Below are 20775 nucleotides of genomic sequence, written 5' to 3'. Positions count from 1 at the left end.
ATCAGTCCATCCATTTATCCATCCACTCACATACTCACCCATCAGTCCACTGCCAGAATTATCCTTCTTTCTCCTTTCTGTTATCTCTCAATATGACAACTAATCAGATAACCCCTCCCACAGGTTTACCTCCCATAATTCCAAATTCAGTATATCACACCCAGAGAAATTACTTGCTTGTTTGTTCTCCTGATTGAAATATAATTTCTACAAAGACATGAGTATACCTTATACACTTCCCAAACACAAACCTTAGCCCTAAAGTGGTGTGTTGTAATTATTTGGTTGTATCCAAGGAGAAATGCATATCATTTATTCTGATGAGTCAACATAAGAAATTTCAACTGAGTTCTAAAGAAGTGTTTACTTACATACTTTTACATTCTTTTTTTTCCTTTAGCAGTCACAATAGTATATCCAGGTCTACTTAGAAAGAGACTATGTAACCTTTCACACTGTAATTTCATCTAGACAACATGGACTATCTCATTTGGGGGTCTGTGCTTTCTTTACATTCCTGAATTAACCAACTTGATGATTTTACCCTCCTGAAAATTATTCTTCTAACTCAACCAAATGTCTCCTTGCTTCTCTCAGAAAAACGATATGCTTATAAGTCAGGGGATGTTTGTTGACAGACAGCCCTTGTCTTGGGATTTCCTTGCTGTGAAGAGACAACATGACCCCACAACTCTTATAATGGAAAACATTTAACTGGAGCTTAGTTTCAGGGGTCTAGCTCACTATTGTCAAGGTGGGAAGCTTGGTAGTATGCAAGCAGATGTGGTACTGGAAAAGGAGCTGAGAGTTCTACATCTGGATTGGCAAGCAGCAGGAGGAGACAGTGAGCCACTAAGCCTGGCTTGAGCTTCTAAGACTTTAAGCCTGCCCCCTAGTGACACACTTCCTCCACCAAAGCTACACCTACTACAACAAGGCCACACCTCCAATCAGTGCTCCTCCCTGTGGGCCTCTGGGAGTCATTATTATTCAAAGCACCATAGCCTTCCTCTCAAGTTCACTTAGTGGCCTTGTTCACTTTAGAGAGCTGTTCTTGTTGAGAAGCTCTGTGTTGTGGTGTGTGGCTCCAGAACTATATCTAGCAACTAATAATTCTGAGTCTGGCAGAAGTGAGGAATGTAGGAATGCAGCATATTTTTCAAAACCCCAAAATGTTCCTATTTTTTTCCCTTAGACCAACTGTACTGTGGTTTTCTTCCCATGAAAAGCACGACAAGACTCTAGCTGAGCATTATCACGCCCATTGATGGGTATTGATCACAGCCTTCCCAGCCTGAGGGAATTTGGACTGAAATCACTACTCCTGGCTTATAGCCTCCAGAACATGGGAAGAACAGCAAACTGAACTTCTGATCATCTGTCCATCAAAGTCTTGCCCACTTATTCTAGAGCTCAAGGGTCTGGGGATATCTCATGTCCTGATGTCTCACACTAGGGGGTCAGCTCCCCACAGTGGTGAGAGGTAAGGATAGATTGCCCTTAATGCTTAATTGCCCCTAGCAACCTCTTACAGCACAAAGGTCATTGACCTTCCAGAAATAAAGGTCTGAGCTTCCTTTTAATTAAAGGAGGTAGGGTGGTCAGAAGAAGAGGAAGCTGTCAGGACCTCTTCAAAGAAAGCAGCCCATTTTGAGCAAGTCATTTAGAAGATCACAGATCTGGAAGGAACATGAGTAAATTTGTCATCATGCCATTCAATAAGCACATTACCCTAGGGACAGCAGCAAATTCACTTTCCTACCTATGAACACTGGAAGTCACAGGCTGATGCAGAGGGAGACACAGGTAGGAATGAGAGAGGAGAGCAGTGTCAGAGTTCGTAGAGGAAAAGCTGATGCTTGCGGGCAGCCTTCAGGCACATCATGATGAATGGTTCCCTCTGCACATCCTCTGGGGGGCTTTAATTCATTCTATGCTAACACTGATGAGCCAGATGGACACCATTCACTTCCCATGCACTTAGAAAGGTTGTAATAGCAGCAAAGCACCTTGCCATCCATGGGACCCTCACCTGAAACCCAAGGTAGCTGAGGTGTAGATCTGGGACACTGGTAGTGATTTTGCCCAGACATCAAGATGAAGTGCTGTTCTAGGGCTCTCAGACACAAGAAAATTAATTGAGTGCTATGTGAAAATGCAGCCCCATTAGTTTTTACAACCAACTGAGCAGGTCCTTGACATTATTTGTCACCATAAGAAAAGCCACTGTCTTATTTTCTTTCTTTTTAAAATTGGCACATTTATTTTTTATAAATCTCCCAAAGCACTCTAATTCCCAGGTTGTCTTGAAACCTATAAATAAATTCTACATTCTAGAACAACCCTGCAGTTGTTTTTCTTTACGTCATCCAGTATCAGTGTCTTAATGCCCACTCTAAAGTTGAGCTTAAAGCAGTCAAAGAGAGATAGTACAATATCTGTAATCCCCAAACTCAAGAGGCGCTCAGAACATGAGGATTGCCAGTTCAAGACCAGTCTGGGCTACATAGTAAAAACTTGTCTTTAAAACTGGGCTGAGTTTACCAGAAGCATTAGCAAACCAGAAGACTACATACCATCTTAGGTTGATTGACATGTCAGTCTTCTCTCTTCCCTTCAACAACCTCAGTTCACCAAAGTAAGAACAATTATGCCTTCTTCTCTGTCTCTTAGGTCAAGGATACAGTGATTGTGTTTGGAAACTCTTCTTTGGGATAACCCTGTAAAGGTGAATTGAATTAGAATTTCAAGTTACAGGTGCAAAGAATTCAGATTATAGCTCCTTTATCCTCATGGCTGCCAGGCCTGATGACAGCAATCTAGATCCATCTATGGGAGTATGATCTGGTGTGACATGTGATTTAGAACGCCCTGAAAACTCCTGAGAGAGACAAAGGGCCCTTCAACATTCCCACTCCACAGAGCAACTGTGGAAGACACACACGGTACTTGAGCATCTGACGTCAAACCAGAGCAGTCAGAGAAGGATTGTAATTTCTTCTCCAGAAACAAGAATTTACTGGTTGTCCTTAATTGGGCAGAGCCCCCTGGCTTCCTGTGTTTCAGCTGGGGAGGGTATCCTTACCCTGCCCAGGAAGGGGTATTTACAGGCTGATTCTAGAAGAGTTACACATAGTCCCTGACAAGAGATTATCTGGTTTCCTGGTTTTGCAGTTGATGTATCCAGCAAGAGGTGGGAGCATACTGGGTATCTCATAAAGAAACAAAATACCACACTACAGTGTAGTTGAAGCTATATGTTCCAAGAAATTTGGATGGGTCACTCTGCTTGCTCTGCCTTTCATGGTGCCAGATAAGGAGCACAGAAACAATCCCTCTCAATCCTAGCACTCAGGATAAGTGCCTGCTGTTGCTGCAGTCAGTTTCTCAGAGGCAGGACATGACTCCAGTAGTATAAGGATTCTTATTTCCAAAATGTGTATTTGATCGCTATATTAATAGGAAAGACTCATGAAAATGGGAAGCTACAGAATGAACTCTTTGCTGATGTGTAAACTGGGCATCAAGCTCCTTCTTGTGTCCACTTTGTCTCTGGGAAGACTGTCTATCCTCTAAAGCAACATAGCTAACATGTCTAAACCTCAGCAGAACCTAACACTATGCTGAGAAGATGACTCTGGGTGGGTATGGGATATTCTTAATTTCCGGATGAGAGTCACTCTATAATTTTAGCTCACAGTAAGGTATTTGCCACAGTGCATACCTTTAGACATTAGGAGATATGTGCACAGCATCCAGTTATGGCTAGATCTCTTTAATTGAATTGAGCTGACTGTAGTTAGTGGCCACATACATAAAACGTCCACAAGCATGGACTCTACCCTGGACATAGCATGGTACCCACTGACTGATTTAAATAAGCCAGTATAGACTGAGGCTCCCACAGACTGAGGTCCCCACTTCACATCTGGACTACGGAAACTCTCATCGCTAGATCCGGAGGTTTTAACGTGTGGGAGAGAACCATTGTCTATTTATCTCATTTCTGTCAACTGGTGTCTCTTCTGTACATATGTCTTTGGTTTATTCTGACTTATGTAAATTAGCAAATTGCATGCTGACCTAGGTTTAAGTTTGAACAAAACCAAATGATTCTTTGAATTCTACCAGATAAGTTAGTTAATTTTGAATGCAATAAATTATCCATGATTAGACCCTAGGAAACTGTAAGATGATCTTCAAATGAGCTGAAGGACCACCTCGCCCAAAAGGAACATTGTAGCTACAGTACATTCTTTAACCAGGAATGAAACCCCAAAATCATCCTGCATAAAAGCTACTTTGTTCTGGTTTTCCTAGTTCTCCAGTCTGTCTGTTTTTATACAGGGATACAATGCAGGTACTATGTTGTGGTATTAGCATCACAGACCCTTTGTTTCTATGGCTTAAAGATATTCTTTCCTTAAAACATTCATAACCAAGTTTATAAATACACACACACACACAGAGAGAGAGACACACACAGACACACAGACACACACAGACACACAGACACACAGACACACAGACACACACAGACACACACACACACACACACAGCCCAGGTATGGAAGTCAAATACTTCACCATCTTTCTCATATGTAGAACCTAAAAATGTCAAGATTATGGAAGTGAATTGGTGTCAGAGCAGGAGTATGAACCAAGGAGATTATGTCCAAGGTTCATGTTTAAGACAAGAAAGTTCTGAGGACCGAAGGTTCAGCATGGTGACCACAGAATTAGAACTTCAAGTAACAGGTGCGAATAATACAGACTACAGCTTACATAGCCTAATGGCTGCTGGTCCTGATGATACCTTGGATGCATCTAGGGGAGTATGATATCGTGTGACATATGGTTTAGAACTCCTTCAAAACTCCTGTGAGAGACAGTGTTCCTGGAAGTTAAAGATTTTAGGAGATCTCATCACAAAATCGCAGAATTTGAGTAGTTTCTTAGAACGGAATATGAAAAGACAATGTAGACAGTTTTTATGTCAACTTGACACTCGATAGAGTAATCTGAGAAGAGGAAACCCCAACTTAGAAAATGTCTCTGTAAAATCTGGCTGTAGGCAAGCCTGTAGCAGCACCCTCTCCATGGCCTCTGCATCAGTTCCTGCCTCCAGGTTCCAGCCCTGCTTGAGTTCCTATCCTGACTTCCTTCAATGATGAACTATGGTATTCAAGTGTAAGCCAAATAAGCCCTTTCTACCCCAAGTTGCTTTTGGTCATGGTATATCATCACAGCAGTGCCCACCTTAACTAGGACAGAAGTACGTATCAGGATAATGAGGTGTCGCTATAACAGACCTGATGATGTTTTGTGGAAGACTGTGGAAGGACTTTGGTAATTTGGGCTAGAAGAGCCATTGAGTGTTGAGACCTCAGTGAGCTGTTCTGTTGGAGCTTTGAGGATAAGAATGTTGAGAGAAGTACAGAAAATGGAGGTCAGGCTTGTGACGTTGCAGAGAGAAGCAAGAGCTCCGCTGAGCCATTTTGTGTGAAAAATCTATGGTTTCTGGTCCACTGGAGCTGAAGAATCAGCTGAGATTAACAAGAGACCAGAAACATTAAAGTAAAACCTTTGATTTACTCAGACCATTGATGCTGGCCAGCTAGAGCTTAGAAATTAGTGGTGAACGAGGCCAGCATCATTGAGGTGAAATCCGGAAACTATTTCCTGAGAATCAGCACAGAGAAGTTGCATTCCAGAGGCAGCCAAGGTTGTACCTCGAGCTGACAGCTGATCTTGGTAGTGTTAAGAGTCACCCAGGTGTACTGATTTTGGTTTTGAAAGCATAGAGTGGTCATGGAGAACAGCTGAGGCTTCGTACTGTATAGGCCAGTAAAGGGGTAAAGCCTTAGTAGCAGTTGAAGGCTCAAGATTGAAGGAGTCACACAGAGAAGCTGAAGATCATGGAGAGGCTAGGATAGGCTACTAGTGAGAGGGCAGTTCAGTATTTTGGAGATGCCAGTATCATGGAACCGCCACCAAGAACAGCAGCAACTGTGGAGTGGAGTCTTCCTTAGGTTAGAAGACAAGCAACGTGTGCTACAGAGGGTGGAGCTGGAGAAGTAACCAAAACCCTTTGGAACAGTCCAGAAAATTGTAAGTCAGCCTCAGATGTTGTATATGTTGTTATTTACATTGTTGGGGTTTGGTTTTGCTTTGATATGATTGTGAACATGCCCTGATTCTTCCTTCTTGAAGTAAGTTGAAAGATTTTGGACTTTTAAAAGACAATTTGAATTTCTACAGAGACAGGATATTTTAAAGGAACTAAATTTTTAATGTTTGAATTTGTAAACATCGTGGGACTTTTAAAACCATTTATGTTTATAATATGAGATTTTGGGATGAATGAGAAAGGAAAGTTTTCAGCTTTATGGTGATAAGTTTGAGTGTCAAACTGACAAGGGGTCAATTGTCCTGAATATTTTTATATCAACTGACACAAGCTACAGTCATCTGAAATGATGATTTCAATTAAGAAAATGCCTCTAATGGTTGAATCTTTCTCAGAAGGAGAAATAAAATATGTATCAGAGGTGGATGGAGGGAGGGAACTGGATAGGAGAGGGGTTGGGGCGGGGAATGGGGCAGACATGGTTGGGATCAGGTGTAGGGAGAGTAGAGGAGAGAGAAGGAACATCAGCAGTTGGGGGAGGACAATATCTAGGATGTGCCAGAGATCTGGAATGGGTGAAGCCTGTGGGGACTGAGACTCCTAGCAGTGGGAGATATGGATCCTGAAGTGGCCACTTCCTGTAACCAGGGACTCCTGGTGAAGGGTTTAAGGACAGCAACCCATCCACAAAACCTTCAACCCAAAACATGTCAAGCCTACAAGATGTGCAAGAACAAAGATCAGAGAGGGAAGGAGTGGCCAAGCAATGACTACCACAAATTGAGACCTATCCCACAGACAAGAACCAGTCCCTGACGCTAGTAATGATACTCTGTACACTGTAGACAGGATCCTAGCATAATTGTCCTTTGAGAAGCTCCACCCAGAAGCCAATGGAAAGAGATGCAGATACCCACAGCCAAACGTTAGATGGAGCTCAGGGAATCTTGTGGAAGAGTTAAGGGAAGAATTGAGGAATCCAAAGGGGACAGGGACTCCACAGAAAAACTAACTAACCCAGACCCTTGGAGGCTCCCACAGACTGAACCACCAACCAAAGAGCATACAAGGGCTGAACCTAGGCCCCCTGCACGGATGTAGCAGATGAGCATCTTGGTCATCATGCATGTCCCCCAACAGCAGGAGGGGGGCTGTCTGCCTGCCTGTGGATCCTATTTCTCTAAATGGGCAACCTTGTCTGGCCTCAGTGGGAGAGGATGAGCCTAGTCCTGCAGCAATTTGATGTGCAGTAGGAGGAGGCTCCCCTTCTCAAAGGAGATGGGAAGGGAGGAATGGGAGGAGGATCTGCATGAAGGGGGTGCTGGGAGGAAGGGGGTTTATATTGGGACATAAAGTGAGTAAATAAATTTGATAAAAAGAAAAACGAAAATGCCTCCTTAAGACTTGGTGGTGGACAAGTGTGTAGGGCATTTCTTAATTAGTGATTGGTGGGTGAGAGTCCTGCCCATTGTAGGTGATGCCATCCTTAGGCTTCTGGTCCTGGGTTCTATAAGAAAGTAGGAAGAGCAAGCCATAGGGAACAAACCAGTAAGCGGCACTCCTCCATGGCCTCTACATCAGCTCCAGCGTCTAGGTTCCCACCATATTTGAATTCCTTCCCTGGCCTCTTCATTGATGGGCTGTAATATGTGGAAGTGTAAGCCTCTCCAAGTTGCTTTTGGTCATGGCGTTTCATCACAGCAGTAGTGACCTTAAGGAAGACACAATGTGAGAAGGGAATTAGGAAAAGATACAGGGAGAGGATGAGAGGGAAGGCCAAAAAGAGATGATGAGAAAGGGGTCTGAGGAGAGGCTGAGAGAAGATGTGAAGGCAGCCTGTGAGGAGAGGGTGCATGGAAAGACTGTGACGGAAGAAGAGGAAAACGCACAGAGACGATGCGAGGAGGGATCGTGAGGAGTTATGAGGAGATGTGAGGAGAGGCTATAGGGGTACACATGAGGTGAAGGGTGCTTTAAGAGATCCAGCTAGTCTTTGCTTTTGTACACTAAAGTACTGTCCACACATGGATATAATTTTTACTCATCGCTATAGTTTGATAAAGATGAAAGGAAACAAAAAAGTTGCAGCCTGTAGTTCTGGGGGAAAGTTGTAGTTTTTAACATTTACTCTGCTGCCTTCATAGGAGTGATTTTTTTTTTTTAAGGAGAATCCTAATATTCTTTAGACACTCTGATTTGACCTCCAGATGCCATTGAAATGTGTTTACATATGTGTGATAAGACTTCTGGGGAGACACAACACACATGTCTACTCACTGAGTGAGGGAGTGGATGACAGTCCTAAGTAGGGATAGCATCAAAATCCAACTTGGATTATTGGGGTTACTTGCAGGAGCAGAAATGACTCAAAGACAGCAGCACCACCAAACCTCACCCCAGCATGGGTGACAGCTCATGATCTGGGAACCTGAATCACACAACACAGCCTGCAGGTAGCTTACCTGGCTGGTGCCTCAGTTGGCCTCAGAGTTCTCTTTCCATGTTGGCTTTTACTGTTTACTTCAACAGGGAGGATCCTGGTGACTCTGTTCAATTTCAGGGATTGTGGGTTTGGGGGTGTTATATCCTGTATGAGACTCTTTATTCACCCTTTTAAAATAAGATGTATTTTGGTCACATTTCAAGGACAAGCACCCTGGTACCTCAAGGATATACAAAAGTTTCCAGGTTGCAGTTGCCACTGGGGACCAGCAGAAGACATAAACCAGATGATGTCAGGTGATTCCTATCTTCTTTTTCATGTGGTACTTTTACTTGTTCTGTTTATTCTTTTACAATTTCTCATATGTGTTTCATATGTGTGTATGATGTTTTATTATAATCAAAGTACCCTATTATCCTCTCATTCCCTTACCCAGCCCCCACCAAATTTCTTTTTCCCAAGTCTACTTTCTACTTTACTTGTGTGTGGGTGGGTGTGGGTGTGTGGGTGTGTGTGGGTGGGTGTGTTCTTGTTCAGTTGGTTTCATCATCTCAGAAAAGTACGAGTGTTAAAGGGGTTGGTTTTAATAAGTTTTTCTGTCACACTTTCTTTTAAAATTAATGTATTTATTTTTTTTACATCTAGATTGAAGCTTCCCTTCCCTCCTCTCTTCCAGTTCCTCCCTCTCACCTCATCTCCCCCACCTCCCTCCTTTTCTCCTCAGTGAAGGGGAGGACTTCCATGGATACTCTTGACGTATCAATTTGCAGTAGGACTAAATGCATCTCCTCCTAGTGAGGCTAGACAAAGCAGCCCAGTTAGGTGAAAGGAAGCCAAAGACAGGCAACAGAGTCAGAGACAGCCCCTGTTCATGCTGTTAGGGGTCCCACATGAAGACCAAGTTGGACATCTGTTACATATGTGTAGAAGGGCTTAGTCTGTTCCATGAATGCTCTCTGGTTGGTAGTTGAGTCTCTGTGAGCCACTATTGGCCTTGGTTAGTTTCTGTAGGTTTTCTTATGGTGTCCTTGACCTCTCTGACTCCTTCAATTTTTCCCCTCCCCCTTCTACAACATCCTCCAACCTCCATCTAGTGTTTGACTGTGGGTCTCTGCATCAGTTTCCATCAACTGCTGGGTGAAGCCTCTCTCATGACAGCTATGCTAGGCTCCTGTCTGCAACTATAAGAGAATACCATTATCAGTGTCAGGGGTTGGCTTTTTCCCATGGCAGGGGTCTCAAGTGTGGCCAGTCATTAGTTGACCATTCCCTAAATTTCTGCTCCATATATATCCTTCACATCCTGTAGTTAGGACAAACTGTGGGTCTAAAGTTTTGTGTGTGGGTTGGTGTCCCCATCCCTCCATTGAAAGTCTTGCCTGGTTACAGGAGGCATCTGGAGTGGATGGAGGGAACTGAGTGGGAGAAGTGGTTAGAGGGGAAACATGGATCAAGTGTGGGAAGGATAGAAGGAGAGAGAAAGGAGACATCTCTGGGATGAACTAGAAATCTAGGACAAGAGAAACTCCCAGGAACCTATGTGGGTGACCCTAGCTAAGACTCCTAGCAATAAGGGATATGGTACCTGTCTTTTTAGGTCAGATGGACAGAATGTCCTCTATGAATGGCACCTTTTTTTCTGACCATCCAGAACACACATGCACTTGGCAGAAACGCAATACTAAACAAACACAGAATGGAGCCACTCCTATCAGAAGCTTGAGTGGGCATCAGAGCACAGAGTCCATTTATATGGTGGGTGATCAAGTCCCCAGAAAGTCATCAAGATTCACATTTCAGAAGTTAAGGCCACAGAGAACATACCCAGCTTGCATACCCTGCTTCTTCAGCTGAGAGAAGGAACATGTTCAGGTTGTAAAACTTTTTATTTTCCCGTTTTCGAAGAGAAATCTATCATGAAACGTGTAAAATTGTCTATGGGAGACCATTATTGGGCAGTGTGGCAAATAGATGTTTTTCCTAGCAAAGCCTAGTGGTGCCCTGTTCCCGTTACTTTAGTTCACATGTATAGAGCACTTATAAACTCATATTTACTATGAAGTGTTCACCTCAGGATGTTGAGTCAGGGATTTAAGAATATCAATGTCTAAGACTAAGAAAACATAAACTTAGAAAGCGGATGTGATCAATTTTGGATCTTGTTTCATCTGAAGTCACTTCATTAGGATCCTCATGCCATAAAAGATGCAGCAGCTGCCAGTGCCTTATTTATCTTTATGAGTGCTAAATTCTCAATGTTAGCTATTCCCTTCACATAGATGCGTTTGAAGAGATATGTTTCCCATTCTCTAGCCACACCTTTCTGATGAGTTGGGGACCAGGTCTGATCATCACTCCAGGCTGACTGCGTGCCTTCCTGGCTCTAAGGATAGTTCAAGGTTCTAGGACTTGTGAGGACCCACCTGAGGAAAGGCCTGGGGATGCATTCCACACTGTTCTGCTTACTATCTGATTATCTCTTCACCACTTCAACTCCAGAATGAGAACACTTGGAGCTATGGTAATAACGCTGGTGGTAGTGGGGACTGGAATTTTCCTCCCTTTCATCCTGAGAAGCAGAAACGTCTTGTGGGGTAAGTAACAAATGATACGTAATCTTTTTGTCTTGTAAAGTTGTTTTTCACATTCAACAAACCAACCATGTCACGGCAGTTGTTGAGAATCAGTTAAGACCCTTTTGTGCTTGTCAAAGAGCATAATGTAATTCTTCAGTTTAGAAGGATTAAATTATAATTCCTCCTTTAAAAGAACTGATTTTTCCATGATTATAGAATAAATCATTTCATATATATATATATATGTTTTTAAAAGTTTTGAGAATTTTTGTTTCTTTGTTATAAAATCATCTTAAATTAAATGTCTCTGATATAGATAGTTTTGGGTTTAGTTGTATGGGAAGTTATAGTAAGAAAGCTACTGAGATATCTGGGCTAACATAATCATTCTTTGCTATAAAGAAAAGGAGAAAGGAAGGGATGGGGGGGGAAAGAAAGAGAAAGAGGGAGAGAAGGGAAGGAAAGGGAAGGGAAGGAAAAGAAAGGAACCTGGGGAAAGAAGGGAAAAAAGGACAAGTGGTTACTCTGGAGCAAGCTTCCTGGTATCAGGATGCTGGGGAAGGGGCACTTGCTGCCCCCAGTCTCTTAGACACAGCTCAGTCATTGGGCCTTGGCATCCTTGTCTACACTCAGATCTGCTTCCTGCTAGGAGCTACATGCTGTTTAATTTTTCTGCCTGAAGATCATGACTGTACTGAAGTCACCCTGCTGCCTTTCCAGGCTCAGGAGCTCCTAAAGAAAGCATCCTTCCACCTTTCCTTCTGGGTATCCACACTGGCTACTCTGGGATCTGTAAATCACTCCTTCTGATGGGCATGTCACTCCCCTTCCAAGTCTGGGTGTTCAATTGACCACCACTACAGGCATTCCTGGTGAGCATTATTAACTTGGGAATTGTGTTTCCATGACGACTAAAGAAAACAAGAGGGGTGCTCATATTAAATCTTCAAGAAAACCTAAGCATACCCCTTCATACCAATTCTTCTAACATCTGGAACATGACAGGTGTTCAGCACACAGAAGGAAGTAAACCACTTTATCCTTTTGTTCAATAGCTATCAAGACCCTAGAGGAATAAAGCAAGACTGAAAAGATGGAGGTCAAGAGTCTAGTCAAGAGCTCGATATTGCACCTGTGAGCTGTTCATAAAAACATCTGCACAGTGTGGCTTTAACATTTTGAAATGATATTCTTTTCCAAAATGAGGATATGGGACATCTGTAACTCTGCCCACAGAGTGTTTTTGTTCCTTGGAACAGGGTTTCAGTGCATTGTCCCCATCAGGTTGGAAATCACCGTGCAGAACATATAGATGTTCCTGCCTCTACCTCTGCCTCCAGAATGTTGGGTTGATTTATAAATCTGTAATAGAGTCGACTCTTTTGCTTACATTTTAATAGTATATAATAATGAACAACATGACTTCTATAATGATAGTGCACTGTTGGAGTGTACTTTACTATTCATTATAAGCTGGCTTATTATCCGTCTACTCAACAAATTTCTTAAGTAGAAAATCTGCTGGTAGTGGTGCCACACATTGGTGGGCAAACATTGAAGAGGATGAAACAGGAGACTCGCAAGGCCAAGGTCAGCTTAGGCTCCACCTTTATTCTGGTATAAGTCAGTGGGGGAGGACTTGCTGGGCATGCGTGAGGCTCTAGATCTGATAATATATTTTTTTAAATCATCAAAATCACTGCTAGTGCCCTTCAAGTTCTGCGTGGGGTGATAGCACCCCTGTAATCCTGCTTGAGGCAGGAGGATCATGAGTTCAAGGCTAGCATCAGATGAATAGCAAATTTGAGTGAACTCAGCCTGGGTTTCATAAGACCCTGAAATAGAAAAACAAAAACAAGCAAAAAGTGTTTTGTGTCACAGTGGTTCAAATTCATGTTCTTTAATATAAGAATATTTATCAGTTGAAAACTAAACAACAGTACCTTTGAAACAATAAATATTCACTGGTAAAATGTATTTAAAATGCAGTTTTCATATGATTCATTTCACTACAGCCAAAATTAAATATATTTGGAAAATGACAATGCAGATGACTTTGTGGATTTGGGGGACATCAGTGACATTTTGAGAAGCAAAGCTATAGGGGACACAGCATACAACACACACACACACACACACACACACACACACACACACTTTCTATGCAAAGCCAGATGCCTCAAAGCACAGAGGAAAGAAACCTCGGCACCTGGAAATTCGGTAATAAAGTACTGCAAATGAGAAAAAGGTTTCATTTTCTCCTAAAGTATACCCACGACCATTATAAATCTAGGAAGACTTTGCTCATAGTGTCTCTTGACAACCCTCAGTAGTACATGCTCCATGAAGTACTGTGTATTCCTCTCAACAGACTGAGATGGGCTTCCAGTGTTTGTGCAAAATTAAGATCCATGTGAAATTATCTTTATGGCGAACTCAGCAGCTCGCTGTAGCTGTGAAAAGAAAATAAGATGCAAATGAACAGCGTGAGCAGGAAAGCTGCCTGCAAATCCTGAGATTGGGAAGCCAGCCTAGTGGGGGAGTTTGTTTAAAAGGAAAGCTGGCTAGCTCTGTTCCAGTTCACCAGATTTTTGAAAACAGAGATCGTCCAAACAGGATCCACACGTGGCTCTGAGTGAGTCCCAAGTGATCAGAGTCAGCCAGGGGCAGCTCGTGGGAGCCTGGGGACCTCTGTGGCTTTGGAGAGAAAGACATTGGCTTTCTTTGACTTCTTTTGGTTTGTATTTGTGAACAAGTCTAGAACTATGCAGCCAGTTTCTTTGTCCTGACATACAGCATCTTCTTGTATAATGGCTTCTTGCATTCCAGTTATGAATATGCAAGAGGTGGGATTCTAGAGGCCAGTGTGCCTCCCAGAGCAGATGGTACTTTCAGGACATACTCGTGGACAGCCAGATGATACCTCCAGGACAGGGAATAAGTCAAGTTACTTCTCTAGAATGTTGATTTCTGTTCTAGACAAACAGAAGAGACCAAGTTGAAATTCTTAGAATCATTGACCCTAGCCTCAACCACAAGTCAGAGGTAGGCTGTGCACCTACTTGCTGGATGGATCTTGAGATGCTGAAGAATGCCACAGGTCTTAGGGAAGCACTCTGTTTCCCCCTTCTGGCCAGAAAATCCATTTGCAAAGTAACTCACCACTCCCTACCAGGAAGAATGAAAAGAGAGTCCAGGTCTCTAGGCAGCCACAGACATCCAGGAACCCACATTAAAAACACAGCTGCCAGCTGCCTGGGGGGCATTCCCCATTTATCTGCCTATTTGCAGCGTGTTCCCTACTAAGTTTCCACCCCCTCACTTTCCTTTCTTTCCTTCCTTCCTTTTCTTTCTAGCCAAGTGCTCTGCTCTAGCAGTTCCCATGGGGTGCCAGCACAAAGACCAAGGTCTGCTGGCTGCCAGTTTTCTCTCTTGTTTATCCTTCCTTTGTCTGTCTAATTCATTCAACCCCAGAAAGTTCAGTGAAGATGGGCAGAAGAGAAGATTCTCTCCTCCGTCGTGAATGAATAAGACACTTCTGTTCATCCAAACCATAATTAATTAAAAATCTATCCAGTCCCACAGAGAGTTCGGAGGATCGTAGAGGAGAAGTGTTTCTGTGGGAAATTTTTAAAATAGAAAAACCTTTGGTTCAAAGATAAAATTGGAAATAATCAACCTTTCTTTAAAATTTGGAAAAAAAATATTTTGTAATATAGCAAATGGGAGCATAAGCAATACATGATCATGTCAATTTAAATATCAACTTAATATTGGTCAATAACAGGAAGTTAGTTCACTGACAGCTACTGTGCATGTGCATGCACACACACACACACACACACACACACACACATGATTTTTCTCCATAGTTAATTGTTCTATACAAGCGCTTAGCTCTCACATAATGACAAGTTTCTACTAAGTTCAGCTTCCACCTGGGTAAAAAAAAAGAAGTAAAGACTATGCGGTTCAGCCCCCTAAGATTCACAGTGCACAGGGCACACAGTGAAGAACTGATCTGTTTTGTTCTGCTGTATCTCACTCAGAGGACCTTTATTCTGCTAAGGAAGAGAGAATGCGTTGGATAATTTAAGTAGATACTTGAGGGGGGATGGAGGGAGTATACACAGGTATGTAAGGGTGTTTGTGCCCATGTACATGTGTATAGAAGCCAGAAGAGGGCATGGGTTACTATTCTATCACTCTCTGCATTATTGCCCTAAGACAGGTTCTATCACTGAACCTGAAGCCACTGGCAGCCACTAAGCTGCAGTGATCCTTCCGACCCTGTCTGTGCAGCTTCGAAGTAAAACGTGCATGCAGCCATGTCCAACTTCTCTCCTGGATGCTGGGATCTGAACGGAGGCTCTCGTGCTTGTAAAGCAAATGTTCCTGGATACACTAGTCCAATTCTTTAGTGCCAGATGATGATACATTTTAAAGTAAGGGGGAATCAAGCTCTCATAGTTAGAGCTTTGAATTAAACCTTGTCCTTGTAGTTTGTGAGGGTCTTATAGTCCATGGAAAGGAGTGGGGGTATCACTCTGTGCGGATCAGGGTCTTTGTGTTATGAGGGGAGACACAAACCCAGCAGGTCTATTAGAAAGCCACCTGACCTACAGCAAGATCAAAAGAGAAGTGAGTTGTGTGAGCCATGACTGTTCCCACTCAGCGATGGCGGTGTACAGAACTTCCCTAAAGGCATTAAGGAAGTGAAAGGGAAAGACACATTTTCAAGGGTCTCCAACTACTCTTGACTCCAGACCAGCTGTCAAAGATTCTCTTAGTCATTGTACTATTGCTGCAAAGAGAGACTGTGACCAAGGCAATGGTTATAAAAGGAAAATATTTAATAGGGGACTTGTTTTACAGTTTTAAAGGATTAGCCTAAGATCATCATGGTGGGCAGACAGGCATGGCATTGGAGCAGTAGCTGAGAGCTTTAAAATCCTGATCCACAGGCAGCAGGCAGAGAGAGAAACAGACATTCACAGATACACAGAGAGAAATAGAGACAGAAGGGAGGCAGCAGAGTGGGCCTGTTGTGGGATTTTGAAACATTCACACCCACCCTAGTGACACATCTCTTCCAACAAAGTCACACCTATCCCAACAAGGACATATCGCCTAATTCTCCCCCCCCCCCAGGAAGTTCCACCAATTGAGCCAAGCATTCAAACACATGAGACTGTAGTACCATTCTTATTCAAACCATGACAGAAGCCATGAATTCTGTCCAGGACAGAAGAAGTTCAAGTTGAAGATGAATATTTGGAGGAGAAGAGAGAAATAAAAGCCAAAAGAGGCAAATATGTCATAGAGGAGGGACGGAATAGAATTCAAGAACCAAGGCTGAGACAGATAGGGCCATAGGCAAAAGATCCAACATTCTGTGGGCCCTCTGGACTCAACAGGCCTGCCACAGAAAGTCCTACAATTTGTCTGTAAACAGAGCCAAGAAATTTACCGTGCTCACAGTAAGAGCAATCAGGATGTAGCATTCCAACTGTGGGAAAACTCTTCTCATTAGGGTTAAAGTCCACCCATGTCTGCATAGCCTCTGAGCTTGGCACTTTATGGGAGACTCCATTCATTACTGGGGTTTCTCCTTCTCTGCCCTTATTCAGGGACTTCTAACCCTCCATGACCACCTCTACCTGAGGAATGTCACACAGCCTCAATTAGTTCATAAGACCAATTTCCTTTCTTCTGACAAAACCTGTCAGCCAGCGCCTGAAATTCCTGAAATGCTTCCCCATGCTAATGAGGCATTCTAGGTACACTACACCCCCAGCCAAGGACATTTGCCCATCCTGGATGTCCCTACCCTTAGTCCCACAAAACTTTGTAAGCTTTCAATCACCCTAAGTAAAGTTGATCTGCATACTGACAGCTGGTCCCAGTGTGGTCAGTCACTGTACATACTCACAGGGTTTCTGAAGCCCCTCACTCCCACCCTACCTATGCTTGATGTCTCTGCTTCCACTAGCCTTGCGGACCAAATTGGTCAGCAATCTATGAGGGCAGGGAGATCCACACCAACATCACTCAGCAATGGCACAGTACCCTGACTCTAAAGCCTACACATACAGCCTGCCTGCTAGAGGACCAGCCACGCCCACCCAGTCTAGAGAAAGTGTTTTTCCCAGCTGGTAAATACAGGACCACAGCTGACTTCAGGAATGGAAATGAGAATTGGATATAGCAAGACAGATTCAGACAGAAACTGAGTAGACATGCTCTCCTCCACATTGGAGACTGGTGTGGTCTTGGGAACACGTGATCTTAAGTACCTCAGACCCCACAACAGCTCCCAGTCATATTGTTTCTTCTTGCATCAAAATCCAGGCAGCTGTCCCGGGCTAAATGTTGCAAATCTCTCTCACTGATACAGTTTCTGAAATATGCAGTTATTTAGTTTACTTTTACATAATTTGTTTCAATTTTACACAGAGGCTAATGTTCAGGAGAGTTCCAATAAGCTGATCATTTCTGGAGACCACAGGACTGTCATTACACCCATCGGCACTAGAGGAAGAAGGCTAAAGCTGGCAGAGGTGTGGCCCTGGGATGGAGGGGGGTCTGTTTTAATGCCCCCATGTTTTATATCCTAGGAAAGACTATGAAGTCCCGTGTTATCAGTGTTGTGGAAACGAGCCAGCTCATGGTAGACAATGCAGTCTACAATACTATGAAAAGGTGAGTGACAGTGACGGTGTTCACGATGATGTCTTTTGTGAAAGTGAGTGACAGTGTTCACCATGACGACCTTTTGCAATTGAGGCATTGAAGCTCACGTGAGATGATTCACGGTTCCAGTGCAATTGGCCACACTTGGAAAAACAATGCTCATTCTCACAGCTCTTTCCTCAGAGAAATGAAAATCAAAAGCCAGAGGGCTAAGAGTTCAAGGTGCCATGATGATAGAGTCTGAAGCTTGGACAGGAATAACATTAGGACACTTTACAGAAAAACCGGTGCTGTGCGCTCAGGCTTGGAGCCTAGCCACTATAATGCCACCAGACTACCTCAAGCATAGAACCAGAGCCTCAACCTGCTCCTAACTGCTTGCCAAAATAATTGATTTTACATACTCATTTTTAATTGAAAAATGTTTTATAATCTTATCACATGTGTTTCCTACATGCATGCCTAAGCATAATGTACATGTTTTATGCCTACAGTGGGCATAAGAAGGCATCAGATCCCCTAAAATTGGATTTACAGAAAATTATAAACCATTGAGTAGGTGCTGGGAATCTAATCTGGGTTCTCTAAAAAATAAGTCAGTGCCCTTAACTCTGAGCCGTGTCTTCAGCCCCCGACATCACACATTTAAATATGCGACAGACATCATTTCTAATGTCAGCATGGAGTCTCATTAGATGTTCCAAAAACATCAGAAACATACTAGGTTTATGTCTTCACAAACTTGTCATTTTATTGGAAGTTGGTGAAAAGTTACAACATCTCTCAAGGTACAAATTATTACCTGACATCTTCTGATTTACTTCAAATGTCTATTATTCCAAACAGAAAATTGTTTCATTATTTTACGTTACTTAGAGACAAGCTGTTATCTGACTGTTTCAAAAAATTGAAGGTGAAAGAGGAAACCATACTCTCTGAGCAGATGAAGTGACAGGAATCATCAGAGAAGAAGGAGTTTTCAGTAGTGTGGAATGCTCCTGAAGTCTTACATCCCAAGGAGTTACCCCCTGGAGCTGGGAGAGGTAGCAAGCAAAGAATGTCATCAACCTAAGTGTTTCACGATCCCAACCTCAGTACAGGGCCTTCAGCTGATGACGTAGGGACCCATGACTACACCATTTTGGGAGGAAGAAGCTTGAGGCTACACAGACATGACAGCCTCCCCTGTGATCTGCAGCCTCTGCTTCTGCAGCAGGAAATAGAGCCAAGTCTAAGAGCTGACAGATGTGGGTAAGCCCTGCTACCAGTCATGGCTGGGCCACCTAGGAAGTAGCTCCTACCAGCACATCTTGGGGACCAGTTGTACTCAGTAGCCCTTTCTGGACCTGTAGGAGTGAAGCTACAAACTCTTCTGCTCTCTCAAACCAAGAATCCTCAGCAGACCAAGGAGTTGAGATTTCCTGGCTCAAGCTTTCACTTGTGTATCTGCAGAACAAAACTGATATCCATATATTCATTATGTGGTACTATCTATCTATCTATCTATCTATCTATCTATCTATCTATCTACCTACCTACCTATCTATCTATCTATCTATCTATCTATCTATCTATCTATCTATCTCCCATTCTCCTGGCTGTTCCTCATCTCCTTCTCTCCCCCTCTGCTACTCTCTCTCCTTCCCTCCCTCCCTCTCTGTGGTTTCCATGTTCAGCCCCTCAGTGGGGTTGTGGGACACACTGCTTGGACAGGAAAAAAACAGGGAGTGTTTGACTGCATCTCCCTATACCACTGCCACTGTCAGGTACTGGGCTTTAGGGAAGCTCTGAGACCCAGTGGGAGAATGTAGTCTAAGATGTAGGAAGCCAAAGTTGGGGTTCCCTGACTCTCAGGCACACAGTTGCCACTGGTTGTTGCACAGAAGAGTCTGGAATGAAGGATTGTGGGTTCATGGTCCTGTGACAAGGCCGAGACTGTTGAGAGCCTGCAGGCTGAGAAAAATGGGAAACTTCAGTTTAGCTCATTGGCAAAAGTAGCAGCAGTTGTCTGGAAGTGTAGAGAGACCTTCTACAGGAGACTTAGGCTGTAGCTCTATAGGCAAAAGCCTTCTCTCCATGCTACCCGCAGCGGTTTTGATGAAAGAGACAACCCAGGTTTATCCATACCATATATTGAATGTTCATCATGGAAAACGGATGCATTCCCTCTTCTCAGGGTGAACCAGAGATTAAATACCTTTTTCAGGGAGGAATTTCCAGGAAGGGAAGCTTATTAACTAAACCCTCAGGGCCTCTAGGTACCTCATTAGCATGGAGAACTGTGGTCTGGGCTATGTGACCAACATTGGGAATGTGGGCATGTGTTCTAGGCCAGGAATCTGGCAGGGAGCAGGGAGGCACCTACTGTCTCAGGTGGGTACTGAGTGCTGAAGTCTCAGACTCGCTCTACCTTACCAAGTTTCCTGGCACAGTCCATTGTCCAAACACCTCCCTCCCTCCCATCCAAAATGTAGATACACTACTTTTCTTTTTCTCTGCTGAGAGGCAGTGAGTCTGGGGAAGCAGGACACTCTAGACAGCACAAAGATCAAGGATCATATCCTTACCACTTCCGGGAGCAACGAATCTCTTCCCTTCCAGCATTCTAAGTCCGTTTCTGATTCATGGTTGCCCATGGACTCCAGGATATACTCATCTAACTTATTTGTGCTCAGATCTGTGACATCATCTCAGTGTTCTGACACTGAGATATTCTAGGATCTGCCTGGCAGCAGATTGAGAAACAAAGGGCATAGGATGACTTACTGAGGACAACACTGTTGCTCTGCATTTTCCACTCCTCAAACACCCGGGGGACTAAAGAGAAATAAATCTGACATGCAGCTCTCCTGCTGGGCTTTTCACATGAGGAATGCTGAGCCAGCTAAACACAAAGTTCCCGAAATGTGGGTATATAATCAATATCCTCCTGC

At 43.4% G+C, this 20775-nt stretch overlaps 1 protein-coding gene across 1 annotated transcript in view; it reads left to right on the top strand.

The window, feature by feature from the left end:
* Positions 1-11073: 11073 nt before the first annotated feature.
* The window catches only part of Tpo (thyroid peroxidase), a 49642-nt gene continuing 39940 nt past the window's right edge, over positions 11074-20775 (top strand). Inside the window, exons 1-2 of the mRNA XM_028768804.1 lie at positions 11074-11167; positions 17767-17851. Coding sequence (XP_028624637.1) covers positions 11074-11167; positions 17767-17851 — 179 coding nt within the window. The remainder of the gene's footprint in view (positions 11168-17766; positions 17852-20775) is intronic.

This window comes from Grammomys surdaster, unplaced genomic scaffold, assembly GCF_004785775.1.
Source record: "Grammomys surdaster isolate TR1022 unplaced genomic scaffold, NIH_TR_1.0 188, whole genome shotgun sequence".
Classification (NCBI taxonomy): domain Eukaryota; kingdom Metazoa; phylum Chordata; class Mammalia; order Rodentia; family Muridae; genus Grammomys; species Grammomys surdaster.
This window is presented reverse-complemented; position numbering and strand designations above follow the sequence as displayed.